Source organism: Malus sylvestris, chromosome 10 (assembly GCF_916048215.2).
Source record: "Malus sylvestris chromosome 10, drMalSylv7.2, whole genome shotgun sequence".
In the NCBI taxonomy this organism is placed as follows: Eukaryota; Viridiplantae; Streptophyta; class Magnoliopsida; order Rosales; family Rosaceae; genus Malus; species Malus sylvestris.
Window position 1 is genome coordinate 993,284 of NC_062269.1, and position 13,996 is coordinate 1,007,279.

A 13,996-nucleotide genomic window follows, 5' to 3' on the forward strand; every position below is an offset into this window, starting at 1 on the left:
ATTTAATACCTTAAATATTTATTCTTAAATTAATTAATACTTTAAATATTTATTCTATAAATAATTACTACCTAATATATTATTCTAAAAATAGTTAATACCTTAAATATTTATTCTACAAATAATTTATGTCTTCATCCATACAATTATTTTCAGCATAAGTACAATATTCATTAAAGATTAAAAACACATATAAACCATAGCCAGGGTGCTTACATTAGGTCTAAAAAAAAAACCGAACAAGAATTCAAACCTAATTAAGTCCAAATACATAAATTAGAAAAAAAAAACTTTAAATTTAAAATTGTCGTACAAAACATAAACTTTAAACTACTATTTGGATGATCCTGCTCCGTTCCGCAAGACTTCATAACGCCACATATTGTAACCTTCCTCCAACGCATCCTCCAGCACTTCATCAATTGTTCTTTCGGTTCATCATCAAAAACATACGTACGCTGTTACACATATATACATATAATTAATTCCAACATATAACTAAAAATTTCGCAAACTAAACTATTGATCCATCAACAATATACTTACTAATAGTTCATCCATCACAAGCTTTTTCACATTTCCTGGCACATCTTTCCAAGAACGTCACTCATCAGTGGGGCAATTATTCCTTATAGTTGCAGCAATTGCACGAGCAAACGCAAAATGTTCTCTCATATCATGCGCGTCGGCCTTGCGCACACTCTCATTGTTGTTTTTATCCGCCATCTTAGCACGAACAGAATTGTGAAGAAAATGACAGTAGAAGCACCTATTTATAGCAAAGTTAGGATCTTTGCGCAACGAACTCTTTGTTGCGCAAACATCTGCATTAAATAGCCTCAGATTTACTTGATTCAGATGTATTGGAAGGTGAAATGTTGGTGGAACTTGCGCAACGAGTATTTGTTGCGCAAAAGTAACATTTCGTCGCTCAAGTTTTTCCTGCCAAATTAAATTACTCACGTTTTCTTGCTGACTTTAAGCGACGACAAAAAATATTCGTCACGCAAGAATAGTTAGCATGACGAAATTTTCGTCGTGCAAGTTTAATTTATTTATTTTCTCTATTTTTCTATTTTGCGCGACAAAGTTTTTTTTTGTCGTGCAAGTTCGTCTTGTGCGACGAATTTTTGTTCGTCGCGCAACCTATTTTTTTTACTAGTGACTTATACAATTTGAGTAAGCGTCATATCTTTTAACAAAAAATTGCAACCATTCAACAAAATATACAATCGTAAAAGGTTGAATGAAACCCAACCTTTTGTAAACCATTGATTTTACAAAAGAAAAAGAAAAGAAAATCTATTACCAAAACAAAATGTGGAAATTTCATTAAAGATGAATCTAACTTTTTCCCCCCTTTCTGAGCAGATACGTACAAGGGTAGCTTTGATTCCTCCTTTCTTCAATGGATGAATAAACTTGATAAATTAAGAAGGATCTTATCTTCCTCCTTTATTGGAGATTATTAATTTTTGGATCCCCGTACCATTTGACATATATGATTTGTCTGGAAACGAGGGAAATGTAATCTAGCAGTACTACAGCTGGATATGCATTTGGCATGGTGGACATTGCAGGTTATAATTACGGAATCTTACTCACAGGGTTTCAGATATTTTTCTTAAATTATCATAATCCAAAGTGATCAAATGTTATACAGTGTACGTTGTATTATATTTTATATGGAAGTCCGAATCCTGCGGATAATGATACCAACTATACCACTGCATGATAAAATTTGTCAGCCAAATGTTGTGGTATATAATAAGGCTATGTAACAAAAATTATGGACCATCTCAAAGTCTCTTCTTCCTTCGCAAACCCTGTCAAAACACTTTAACCTAGCTAAGACCAGACATTTTCATTGCCTAAAATGGAAGAGGTGGATGTGGTCATTGTAGGTGCCGGTCCAGCTGGCATAGCAACGTCTGCATGTCTTAATCACCTCAACATCTCAAATGTTGTAATCGAAAGAGAAGACTCATATGCTTCTCTTTGGAGGAAAAGGTCATATGATCGTTTGAAGCTTCACTTGGCAAAGCAATTTTGTGAACTACCCTATATGCCATTTCCTCCAAATTATCCCAGATATCTCTCCAAGAATGAGTTTGTTCAATACTTGGAAGCTTATGTATCCCATTTCAAGATTATGCCTCGGTATGACCGAGTTGTGGAAACAGCTTCTTATGTTGGTGAAAAAAAATGGTGTGTTAGAGTCCATAACACACTTTCGGACGTACAAGAAACGTACCTTGCTAAATTTCTTGTGGTTGCAAGTGGTGAAAATAGTGAAGGTTACATTCCTCAAGTCGAAGGCTTGAATAGCTTTAAAGGAGAGTTCGTGCACTCCAGCGAGTACGAAAATGGCAAGAAATATGATGGAAAAAATGTTTTGGTCGTCGGTTCTGGGAATTCAGGCATGGAAATTGCTTACGATTTAACAAATTGGGGTGCCAACACTTCGATTGTTGTTCGTAGCCCGGTAATATAAATATCTTTCTCTCTCTCATATTCACATTCTCCAATAATATAGGTGGTTCCATGTATATTCAATAATAGGCATCACGACCTATTAGAGACAGTGTAAGCATTTGTATTAGTTTTATGTGGCCAAATTATTGTATCACAAATACTATTTGTTACAATTTCCTTTTCAGTTCTTTTCTTTTGTACATTATTTAATTATTACCAATTTGTAACATTTTCAGGTACATATTCTGACCAAGGAAATTGTATTCCTGGGAATGGTTCTCGCAAAATACCTTCCCCTTAAAGTCCTTGACAACATCGTGGTTATCTTAGGGAAGTTGAAGTTTGGAGATTTATCCAAGTATGGACTTACAAGGCCAAAACTTGGACCATTCTTTCTTAAGGAAAACGAGGGTCAAGCCCCCATCATTGATGTTGGGAGCATTAACAAGATCATAGCTGGAGAAATAAAGGTTTGCATGCATGAATAAATTAACCTCATACTAAATAGTAATATAAGTTATAACACATATGTAACTTCTCTTTCTAATAGTGTTTCGTTATGGGATCATTTAATCCTGCACCATGTAACTAGGTAAGAATTTATATAATTTTTAAGATTCACAGTCTGACAACAATAATTGCATTCTGCCGTTTATCATTCACATGATTGCTTATCCAATGATGATAATGACGAAAATCTTCCCCAGGTGGTTCCATCAATAACAAAAATACTAAGAAACCAGATCAAATTTGAGAATGGCTACAGCAACCATTATGATGCTATTGTTTTTGCTACTGGCTATAAAAGCACTGTGCTAAATTGGCTTAAGGTATGAATTAATTATGAACTCTTGCCGTGCGTCCATTAGGAAATCACCCGTTCTATCACTGGAGCCATAAGCCTCTATAAGGAGAAATTTTTAGTTATGACGGGAACACAAGTAGTATACCACGTGTTTTAATAGGAATGATGGGAAATTGTATTTTTTAAGTTATTAACTTTTCAGCACACATATCTCACCATTTGTTTAGTGACACATGGTGTACCACCCCGTGTATCTGTCATATTGAAAAATTTCTCCTCTATAAAGAGGTTCCACAATTATTTTATTATTTTTTGGTTTACAACAATTTCTTGAAGCTGTTATCTGCACTCCAATCTAGCACGTGTATTTCTATTCTAAATTTATTTAATTTTTATGTACATGTGTTGTAGGATGGTGACCAACTCTTTAATGACAATGGTATGCCGAAGCATAGTTTCCCGAATCACTGGAAGGCGGAGAAGGGACTTTACAGTGCAGGATTCTCAAGGCGCGGATTATTTGGCATTTCAATTGATGCGCGAAATATAGCAGATGACATAAGTTTTGCTTTGAATCAGAACAAGAAAAGTAATTGATTGATGATGAGATAAACTCGGGGACTGTTGTTTGCTGGTTTGGATCGATGGTGGTTTGCTTTGTTCCCAGGGCGTAATTGTGAACTCAAGAAAATTCTATTCCTGTCCTTAAAAAATATTACTTCTAGAATAAAATCGTGTATAAGATTAAGAGTTGTTTGGTAAAAAATCTGAAACATTAAATGTGTTTGGTAATAAAAAAACGTTCTAAAAAAAAAGCTAATGTCAATAAAAGTAAAAAAAACATAAAAAAGCAGAAGCAGAGTCTACCATACTTCTAAAAAAAATGTTTTTTTTTTCTTTCAAAGCATAGTAATCAATGCTCATTTAATGAAATTTTCAAATGACAAGTATACTCCCACATGTTTTACAAAATTACAATCTCCCCTACATTATTGTCTTTTATAATTAGTATATCACATTAAATGCTATATCATTTTTAGTCATTTAACATATTCAAAGTAATTTATATAAAAGTTTACCAAACACTCAGACACAGTTTTTTTTTTATTAAAAGTACGTTTACAAAAAAAAAAAATTACCAAACACTTAACAACTTTATTTTACAACTATTTATTCACACAGCACAACAGAAGCATTTTTGACACACCCCGACCGGAGTCAAGACGTGCTATATTCCCATCCCTACCTAGCACGAGGTCTTTTGGGAGCTCACTGGCTTTGGGTTTCGTAGGAACTCCGAAGTTAAGCGAGAAAGAGGCCAGAGGACTCCCATGATGAGTGACCCACTGGGAAGTTGCTCGTGAGTTCCCAAAAACAAAACCATGAGGGAATGGTAAGCCCAAAACGGACAATATCGTGCTACTGTGGTAGAACGGGCCTGGGATGTGACAATTTGGTATCAGAGCCAATCCCTGGCCAGTAGTGTGCCGATGAGGACGTCGGGTCCCTAAGGGGGGTGGATTGTAACATCCCACATCGCCCAGGGGAGTGATCCTTAAACGTATATTCTCATCCCTACCTAGCATGAGGCCTTTTGGGAGCTCACTTGTTTCGAGTTCCGTAGGAACTCCGAAGTTAAGCGAGAAGGAGGCCAGAGCACTCCCATGATGGGTGACTCACTGGGAAGTTGTTCGTGAGTTCCCAAAAACAAAACCGTGAGGGAATGGTAAGCCCAAAGTGGACAATATCGTGCTACGGTAGTAGAGCGGGCCCGGGATGTGGTGGACCCGGACCGGGATGTGACAAATTTTTTTTAAACACAATAATACCAAATTAGCCCTAAAAACTTTGGCATTTAATTGTAATCTTCGAATATTAATTAGGTTCAAATAATTAAATGAGCTTTTTGTGTCTAGGTTGTAGATTGATTTCCATATACAGTAAAAATGTTATTCATCACTCATAATTATAATTAAATTTTCATAATAAGGAACGCTTTATATTATAATCTAGGCCAAATCGGATAAATGATCTTTGTGGTCATAAGGTATTCGAAAGATAGCCCATGTGCTAAAAAAGTTTGGATTTAAATCCCTGTGGTGTACTATGTTAACAAATTTAGTTCAAAAGTGATTTTTCCGTTAACTATCTGTTAATACATGGGTAAAATTCTACTTTGACATGATTGATACCAGAGTTGGAAAGCCTGCTGCGGCTCAAAATTGCGACGAGGCTGACGCCATTAATGGGGAAGCGGAGGCAAACTTGAAGCGGGTCAGGGACGAGGAGGGGAGTGACGGAAACGATGCTAAGAAGACGAAGGTGGAGAAGTCGCCGGAGGAAGAACGGTTGGAGGAGAAGTTAGGGAAAGGTGAGAACTCGGGTCGGGTCAGGTTGGGTCCAAAGAGTTTTGGGTCGTCGGTGGAGATGTTCGATTACTTCTAAAATTCCCACCATTATTGGCCTACTGATCTCAATGTCAATAAGGTACCCAAAACAAAGCTATTTGATTATTCTTGATATTTTCAGCCCTACTTTTCTTTTGCTGAAAGTTAAAGATTGGAACTTTTTGTTAGTGTATAGCAATATAATGTATTATTTATTCAATTTGGTGTTTTGTAATCGAGATTAATTAGGATTTGGGAAATTTAGTTTTGGGTTGTTTGCTTTCCTTCGTTTGCATCATCAACTACTGCGGATTTGGGTATTACATAGTTTTATGATTGTGACGAGGAAGAAGAAGGTGCACACATTAAAGTACAATTTTATCCATGTATTAACAGATAATTAATGGAAAAATCATTTTTGAACTAAATTTGCTAACGGAGTACATCATAGGGGTTTAAATCCGAGTTTTTTTTAGCACATGAGTTATCTTCCGAATACCTTATGACCACATGGATCATTTATCCGAATTGGCCTATAATCTATTCTTCTTTGTGCGTGAATTTTTCCATATATGTATACGGATAATATGTACCTATGTATGTACTATAGTTATGTTACCGAGACATTTATATCAAAACTTATATACTGAAACTTATGTATCGATATAATTCGTACAAAAACTTATGTACCAATACATTTATAAAGAAACTTACAAACCGAACCACACAACATGAATTAAAACTTTTAAACTTGGTATCTAGTCTCTCTGTCAAAACATATACCAAACTGGACAACACTAAACGGTTAATTTTGTTGACTTTTGTATTTTAGGTAGGATCCCTAATTGATATGTAATCCCATGTAATCACTTGTAATTAGTTTTCTTTCCTTTTATGTTAGGGTTGTACACCTATAAGTTCCTCTTATAGAGAAGAATATCATAATTCAAAGCATTCTCTTCGTTGCTACCCTATGTGAATTTGAAACGAACAGTGAGCGACGTCGTTGTTGCTGACCCGAATTCATCGAATCGTTTCACTTTCTGATTTGATATGAAGTCGTGAAGGATTGCACAGATTGCAACCCAACGGACTTGTGTTGCTGCGCTGTACCCGACTCAAGGTCTGACTGACCCAGGATTGCATGCCCGCTGCTCATCACATTCTTATTGCACTGCTGCACAGACTACCACCGCACAACCGCTGTTTCTGACCCGTAGACCCGCTACACCATAAACCAGACCTCGATCAAACCCGCTTGCATCCGCATCTGCACCCAGATTTGTAGCCGTTGTTGCCCTACGTTGCTGTAGTCCAACCCGTTTGCATCTGGACCTTGTTCTTACACTCGCACAGTTGCACCTTTTTTCTGCACTCGTGTTTTGCAGGTTCTTTCTGGAGCAGCCCACGTAGAAAGGAGGGAGAGAATAAAGGAAAAAAGAACAAATAGAAAAGGAAAAAAGGAAAAGGGGAATCAGAATTGGTGGTGTTGAAAAAAAGAAAAATTGGGCTATTTGATTAAGGCCCACACGGCAAAGAAAAATTGTGGTTTTTTTTTAGATTATTATTATTTGTAATTGTTGTTGGGCTATCCTTCTTGTTGGCCCGTGCAAATTGACACTTCTTGGGCTTAGGTTGCTTGGAAATTTGGGCTTATCAATCACCGAGTGACGTATTGATTGAAGTTGCTTGGGAATGGCAATCTGGCCTTGTGATTCTGCTAATACAGGTAACAATGGTACGGCTTTAAAGGTTTCTACCTCTGTTACGAATAATACATGGATACTTGATTCTGGTGCTACTGAACATATGACTTGTGATTCTAGACAGGTAGAAGCCCTAAAACCATCCACCACAACTGTCGTCAGTGTCGCCAATGGTAATCCTGCCCCTGTTATTGGGGAAGGAACCGTCTCATTTTCAGATACCCTTAGTCTTGATACCGTACTTGTTGTGCCTTCTCTTGACTATAATTTATTATCTGTTGCTCAAATAACTGTCGTCCTGCATTGTCTTGTGATTTTTTGTGTTTTTAAGGACATTCGAACTCGCAAGACGATTGGTTATGGTATTAGGAAAGGGAAGCTCTACTACTTGGAGCTGACATCAAATAGTTCTCGAATGTTGACTCAAGCTCTTGCAGTGGACGAAAATCCGATGGATAGGAATAAAGCTTCGGAGGTTTGGTTGTGGCATCGTCGACTTGGACATGCTTCTTTCGGCTATCTACGGAGGTTGTTTCCTAGCCTATTTGTTAAGCATGATGCTTCTAGCTTTAAATGTGGTGATTATGAACTAGCTAAAAGTCATCGTGCTTCGTTTCCATCCAGTTTGAATAAAAGTTATGTTCCATTTATGATAATTCATTCTGATGTTTAGGGTCCATCTAAAACTGCTACATTTGGTGGTGCTCATTGGTTCGTTACTTTTATTGATGACTGCACACGTATGACTTGGGTTTGTTTAATGAAATCCAAAGGTGAAGTTACTTCTTTGTTTCAACAGTTTTACAAATTGGTACAAGTACAATATAAGTCACAAATACAGGTTCTCAGGAGTGATAATGGTGGCGAATATGTTAACTCTGAACTTCGTACCTTTCTTGATTATTATGGGATTGTTCATCAAACTACATGTCCATATACTCCACAACAAAATGGGGTTGCCGAACGTAAGAACTGTTAGCTTATGGAGGTTATTCGTGCCTCTTTACTCGAGGCTCGTCTCCCGTTATCCTATTAGGGAGAAGCTCTCACCTCAGCTGCGTATTTCAGTAATCGTGTTCCATCCCGATCGGTTGATTTTCAGACACCCCTTCAGGCACTTTCTTCACATGTTGATGCTCCTGCAGTCCCTAATCTTCCACCTCATGTGTTTGGTTGTGTGGCCTTCGTTCATCTTCATAAACAACAGCGAAGTAAGCTTGAACCTCGAGCCTTACGATGTGTGTTTGTGGGGTATGCATCAAGGCAGAAAGGATACTGTTGTTATCACCCACCGACGAATAAGTTGTTTGTCACTATGGATGTTGCGTTTCATGAGAATGATATGTACTTTGCCAATCCCGAGTCTTCACTTCAGGGGGAGAATCAGAAAGAAGTTCAAACTCTTGATTATACTATTCCAGATATAGATAGAGTGAATGATTTGGATTTAAGTGGTGATGTCTTGGAAATAAGTGGTGATCATTCACACAAAAATAATGATGTGAATGAATTGGAATTAAGTGGTAATGTCTTGGAGACAAGTGGTGATCATTCACATGGAAACAATGTTGAAAACCTTGAAAGGGACGAGTCGACATCGCCAGATAACTCATTGCTTGATAATTCACTGCCAGTTTCCTCACCACCGGACATCCCTGTGTTGCCAGCTACCTCACAGTCGATCTTGAGTCCCAATAACCATAATCAACCGCCTTCGATCCCGGATGCACCACCACCACGTCGTCTCCCTGATCGCGTCAACCGAGGTATTCCTAAACTTACTTATGAAGCAGACCGTAAATGCAAAACTAGGTATCCGGTGAGTAAGCCCAACCCTGAGTCTAATGTGTTATACCCGTTAAGTAATTATGTGTCTACCAGTCACCTATCATAATCAAATAAGTCGTTTGTGCATCAATTATCTACTGTATCTATTCCTAACAGTGTGCAGGATGCTTTAACTAATCCACGTTGGCAACTAGCAATGAATGAAGAGTTGAAGTCTTTGAAGAAGAATGCTACCTGGGAGATCACAGATTTGCCAGCTGGCAAGAAACCTGTGGGATGCAAATAGGTCTATACTATGAAATACAAAGCAGATGAGACGGTGGATCGTTTCAAGGCAAGACTGGTAGCAAAAGGATACACTAAAAAATATGGAATCGACTACACATATACATTTGCACCTGTAGCCAAGATCAACACAGTTCATGTTTTGTTGTCCTTGGCTGCAAATCTTAATTGGCCCTTACAATAGTTCGATGTGAAGAACGCCTTCTTGCATGGAGACTTGACAGAAGAGATTTATATGGATCTTCCACCAGGATGTAATGCTCTAGATAAATACAAAAGAAAAGTGTGCAGGTTGAAGAAATCCTTGTATGGCTTGAAGTAGTCCCCTCGAGCATGGTTCAGAAGATTCACAAAATCTATGAGAGCATTTGGTTACAGACAAAGTAACTCTGATCATACTTTGTTCCTGAAAAGACATAATGGGAAGCTTACTGCACTTATTGTGTATGTAGACGATATGGTAGTAACAGGTAATGATCCGGAAGAACGTGCAGCCTTGCAAAGATACATGTCTACAGAATTTGAAATGATGGACCTTGGATCCCTGAAATATTTTTTAGGGATTGAGGTGTCAAGAAGCAGTTCTAGAATTTTCTTGTCTCAGAGGAAGTATATTATTGATTTGTTGCACGAAACTGGCATGTCAGCTTGTTAGCTAGTAGCTACACCATTAGAAGAAGGATTGAAGCTTAGTGTTGATCCTAATCAAGTACCAGTTGACAAAGGAAGATACCAAAGGTTAGTAGGCCGTTTGATGTATTTGGCACACACAAGACCAGACCTTGCTTATGCCTTGAGTGTAGTGAGTCAATACATGCATGATCCTGGAGAACAACATATGAATGCCGTGATGAGAATATTGCGATATTTGAAGGGAAGTTCGGGCAAAGGAATTTTGTTTAAGAGGAATAATCACCTTAGTGTTGAAGGTTATACTGATGCAGACTGGGCAGATTCCATTAATGATAGACGCTCAACATCAGGTTACTTTACGTTTGTTGGGGGTAACTTGGTTACATGGAGAAGTAAGAAACAGAATGTGGTTGCCCGTTCCAGTGCAGAAGCAGAATACAGGGGTATGGCTTTGGGGATTTGTGAAATTTTGTGGCTTAAGCTTCTATTAAGCGATTTGGGTATACAACATGATCAGCCCATGAAATTATTTTGTGATAATAAAGTTGTTCGTGACATTGCACATAATCCGGTACAACATGATAGAACAAAGCATGTTGAAGTTGATCGGTTCTTCATCAAAGAAAAATTGGAAGGGAAAATAATTGAAGTACCGGCGATAAGAACAGAAGATCAGTTGGCAGATATCCTCACAAAAGTTGTTTCGAGTCACAAGTTTTCAAGTTTCTTACACAAGTTGGGCATGAACAACATATATGCACCAACTTGAGGGGGAGTGTTGACTTTTGTATTTTAGGTAGGATCCCTAATTGATATGTAATCCCATGTAATCACTTGTAATTAGTTTTCTTTCCTTTTATGTTAGGGTTGTACACCTATAAGTTCCTCTTATAGAGAAGAATATCATAATTCAAAGCATTCTCTTCTAATTTTTTGTGATTTTAAATAGTTTCAGTTTGAAACTGAATTGCAAGATGAAACCGTTGGATTTTGGTTTTGAACATCTAAAACCAAACCACACCACATAAATTAAAAAAAAAAAAAAGATCCCTTTAGAAAAGCAAGTTGTTCTTATCATCTTGTACGAGTAGTGAAGAAGAGGGATGTGGTTGGTTGATGACCAACGGAAAGCATGAGAAAGAGGAAATATTTTAGCCCCAGCTTAGGCGTTTTCGTTGTTATAAGGCAATGCATGCGTACACGTTGAGAAGTCTTAGACCAAAAAAAAAAAATTCTAATTTGTGTTGTCACCAAAATCATTTTGGTGTGTATAGGAGTGATAATTGTATACATGTGGTGATGTAGTTCGTTTGGGGTGTGCTCCACTCCAGTTCACAAAAAGTAAATATATATGGTTACAGAACTGGACCATGCCATGGATGTTTTGAGTAATTTATTGAACTTGGCACATAATTGGGCCATATAAAATTAATTAAATATTTGTCACATGAATTAAAAATATTTAAATAATAAATTAATTTTTATTTTTGTATAATTAAAAACTTAAATAAAGAAAAAAGAGCACCGTCATCGTCTCGCTGGGTGGCAGACCCAGGAGATGAACAGATCCTTGATCTACCAAGGAAACCATTTTACCTTTCTAAAACCCCAGGACTCCTAGGAGGCTGACCCAAGAAATGAACAGATCATTTAATTTTTTATTTTTTTTATTGATAGCGGATCCATACCCACCCCTAGATACCCTAGAACACCGATCGGTGTTCCATTTCATGAACCTCACTGGTCGTAAGAAAACTGAACTAGTGTTCATCAAACTTCGGGGTACTGGAATCTCCGGTTCTATACCAAAGCACTGGTTCTTGAAATTATCTTCCAAAGTCGAATATTTGGATTTATCTTACACCCAAATCACTGGAAACCTTCCATTGGAATTGAAATTTCGAAATATTCTAATTTTGAATTTGAGTAACATACTGGTTCATCTTCTTCATTTTTACCATGCCATCTCATCCTGGTTCATCCATAACTTCTAATAGTTGCTCATTTCCTCGAGCATGGAGTCTGTTGCATGAGATCTTGATTAGAGATGTTGCACTTGCACATATCAATTTGTTGTACTCGGGAAGACGCAACTTCTTCTTCTTTTTTTTTTGAAGTTTTTAATTATACAAAATAAAAATTAGTTTTTAATATTTAAATATTTTAATATACATGGTAATATTTATTAGACTTATGAGACCTAATTATATGTCACATTAGCACATAACGTAATTTTTAACAAAATTATGATGCAATGACTGCATGGATTTGTGACACTCATTTTCAGGAATTACATTAATCGATTTTCAATTTCAATGACCATCTTAACGAGAAACCCCAACTAAAAAGAAACACCAAATTCAAACACTTTTGAGTAATTTTAACTTATATAGCCTGTATGATGCAATATCAATAAGATATGGGGACCCAACCTCAAGCATCCACTTCCAAATTTCCAATGTCATTGCCAACATTCAAAAGAAAAAAAGAAGAAGATGCCTTTGCATGACGGTAGGGATTCGAATCTCGTCGGTGACTAATATAATAAAACCTATCGTTTGAAAAAAAAATCGCCTCAAAATCAAGAATTATGTGATAGCACTACCCACAAAATTTAGACGCAGAAAAAGGAAAGGTCAAGAACTTCAACATCATGTACGAATTACAGAAATTGGATCAAACATAATTAAACTTGCTCAAGCTGAACACTCTTAGAGCTGAGAGGCACATAATCCCCCGGCAGATAAACCTCAAGGTGATCTGATAACGCCGATTTGTCGATTTTTTCGTGGTGGTACGACTTGCAAACGAAATAGAGCACAGTTTGGATCACAAGACCAAACAAAACCAGCTTGAAAAGCAACAAGGAGCATATAACTCCATATGCTACTCGTTCAGCCACAACAAATGACCTTCCGCTCACAACTAATTGTTGGAACCCAAATTGTAGAAGGGCGGCCAAAACATTGAGCTTACAGTATATGATTGTAGCAACCCACATATTTCCTTTTAGTAGTGCCTTGCTCTTCACCATGGCTTTGATCCCTCTAGCTTCTTCAAGAACTGAGACCACGCTAGCCAGTTGCCAGATTAGGGTTAGGTAAACAAACCCTATGAAGTAAACAATGAGTACAAAAACCCCAATTATTTTTTCAATGGCATCGCTTTTGGCCATCGAAAGTGCGGCAAGTACCCAGATAAGTACCCAAATAATTAGGATTAGGAAAGCCACTATGTTGTAGCAAAAGATAGCCATGAAAATGCACAAGAACGTGACCATAACTCGCTTCCACACTTTCGGGACTACGCTCATCACCTTCTTGAAAGTGATTTCTCGCTTCGTGTATATACACGCGATCGTGTATACAACGGCAGAGGTGGAGAGGAGGCTGAAGATGAGCAGGAAGGTGAAGTATGCAGCTTTGAATAGCCAATAAGTTGCCCACTCGGAGGATATGGCATCGGATACTTTTTCATACTTTGGATTATTCGCGCTTGTTCCATCAAGGACTATTTCGTTGTGGATGATCTTTGAGAGAAGGATGTTTGAGAGTTCTATGTGCGACAAGAATAAGAAGCTCAAAGGGAGGATCAAGGCTAATGTAATTTGGCTGAAGATTTTTCTCCGTGAAAATACTATTTTGTAGGCTTCTTTGTAGATGCCAAAAATCCCAAGAAATTGCAATTCATCTTGTTCTCTATCCATGAGAGCTTTTTCTTTTAATGGTAGTATGATTCAGAGAGGGAAATGTTTGGCGAAAGAAAATATATGAAATATGTGAAGGGGGGGGGGGGGGGGGGAAGGAGTATATAGGAAAGTAGGTTGGACATTATGATACAAGATTACCCTTGGGTTTCCAAGAAACTAGCTAAGTCAATGTCAATATGTGGTGGTTACTAACTTATTAAAGAAGAAA

At 37.4% G+C, this 13,996-nt stretch overlaps 2 protein-coding genes across 2 annotated transcripts; one reads left to right on the forward strand and one right to left on the reverse strand.

The window, feature by feature from the left end:
• The first annotated feature begins 1,876 nt into the window (after positions 1 to 1,876).
• LOC126586677 (probable indole-3-pyruvate monooxygenase YUCCA10) lies at positions 1,877 to 3,877 on the forward strand. The gene is made up of 4 exons (XM_050251601.1): positions 1,877 to 2,485; positions 2,712 to 2,945; positions 3,183 to 3,305; positions 3,692 to 3,877. The coding sequence occupies exons 1-4, from the start codon at positions 1,877 to 1,879 to the stop codon at positions 3,875 to 3,877; spliced, it is 1,152 nt and encodes a 383-aa protein (XP_050107558.1).
• Positions 3,878 to 12,765: 8,888 nt separating this feature from the next.
• On the reverse strand, positions 12,766 to 13,785 carry LOC126586689 (uncharacterized). Its single transcript, XM_050251617.1, has one exon. The coding sequence runs from the start codon at positions 13,783 to 13,785 to the stop codon at positions 12,766 to 12,768; it is 1,020 nt and encodes a 339-aa protein (XP_050107574.1).
• Positions 13,786 to 13,996: the final 211 nt, after the last annotated feature.

Coding starts and splice junctions, on each gene's coding strand:
- LOC126586677 (XM_050251601.1), top strand. CDS start 1,877: ATGGAAGAGGTGGATGTGGTCATTGTAGGTGCCGGTCCAGCTGGCATA. Junction 2,946..3,182: donor TCATAGCTGGAGAAATAAAG/GTTTGCATGCAT, acceptor AATCTTCCCCAG/GTGGTTCCATCAATAACAAA. Junction 3,306..3,691: donor CTGTGCTAAATTGGCTTAAG/GTATGAATTAAT, acceptor CATGTGTTGTAG/GATGGTGACCAACTCTTTAA.
- LOC126586689 (XM_050251617.1), bottom strand. CDS start 13,785: ATGGATAGAGAACAAGATGAATTGCAATTTCTTGGGATTTTTGGCATC.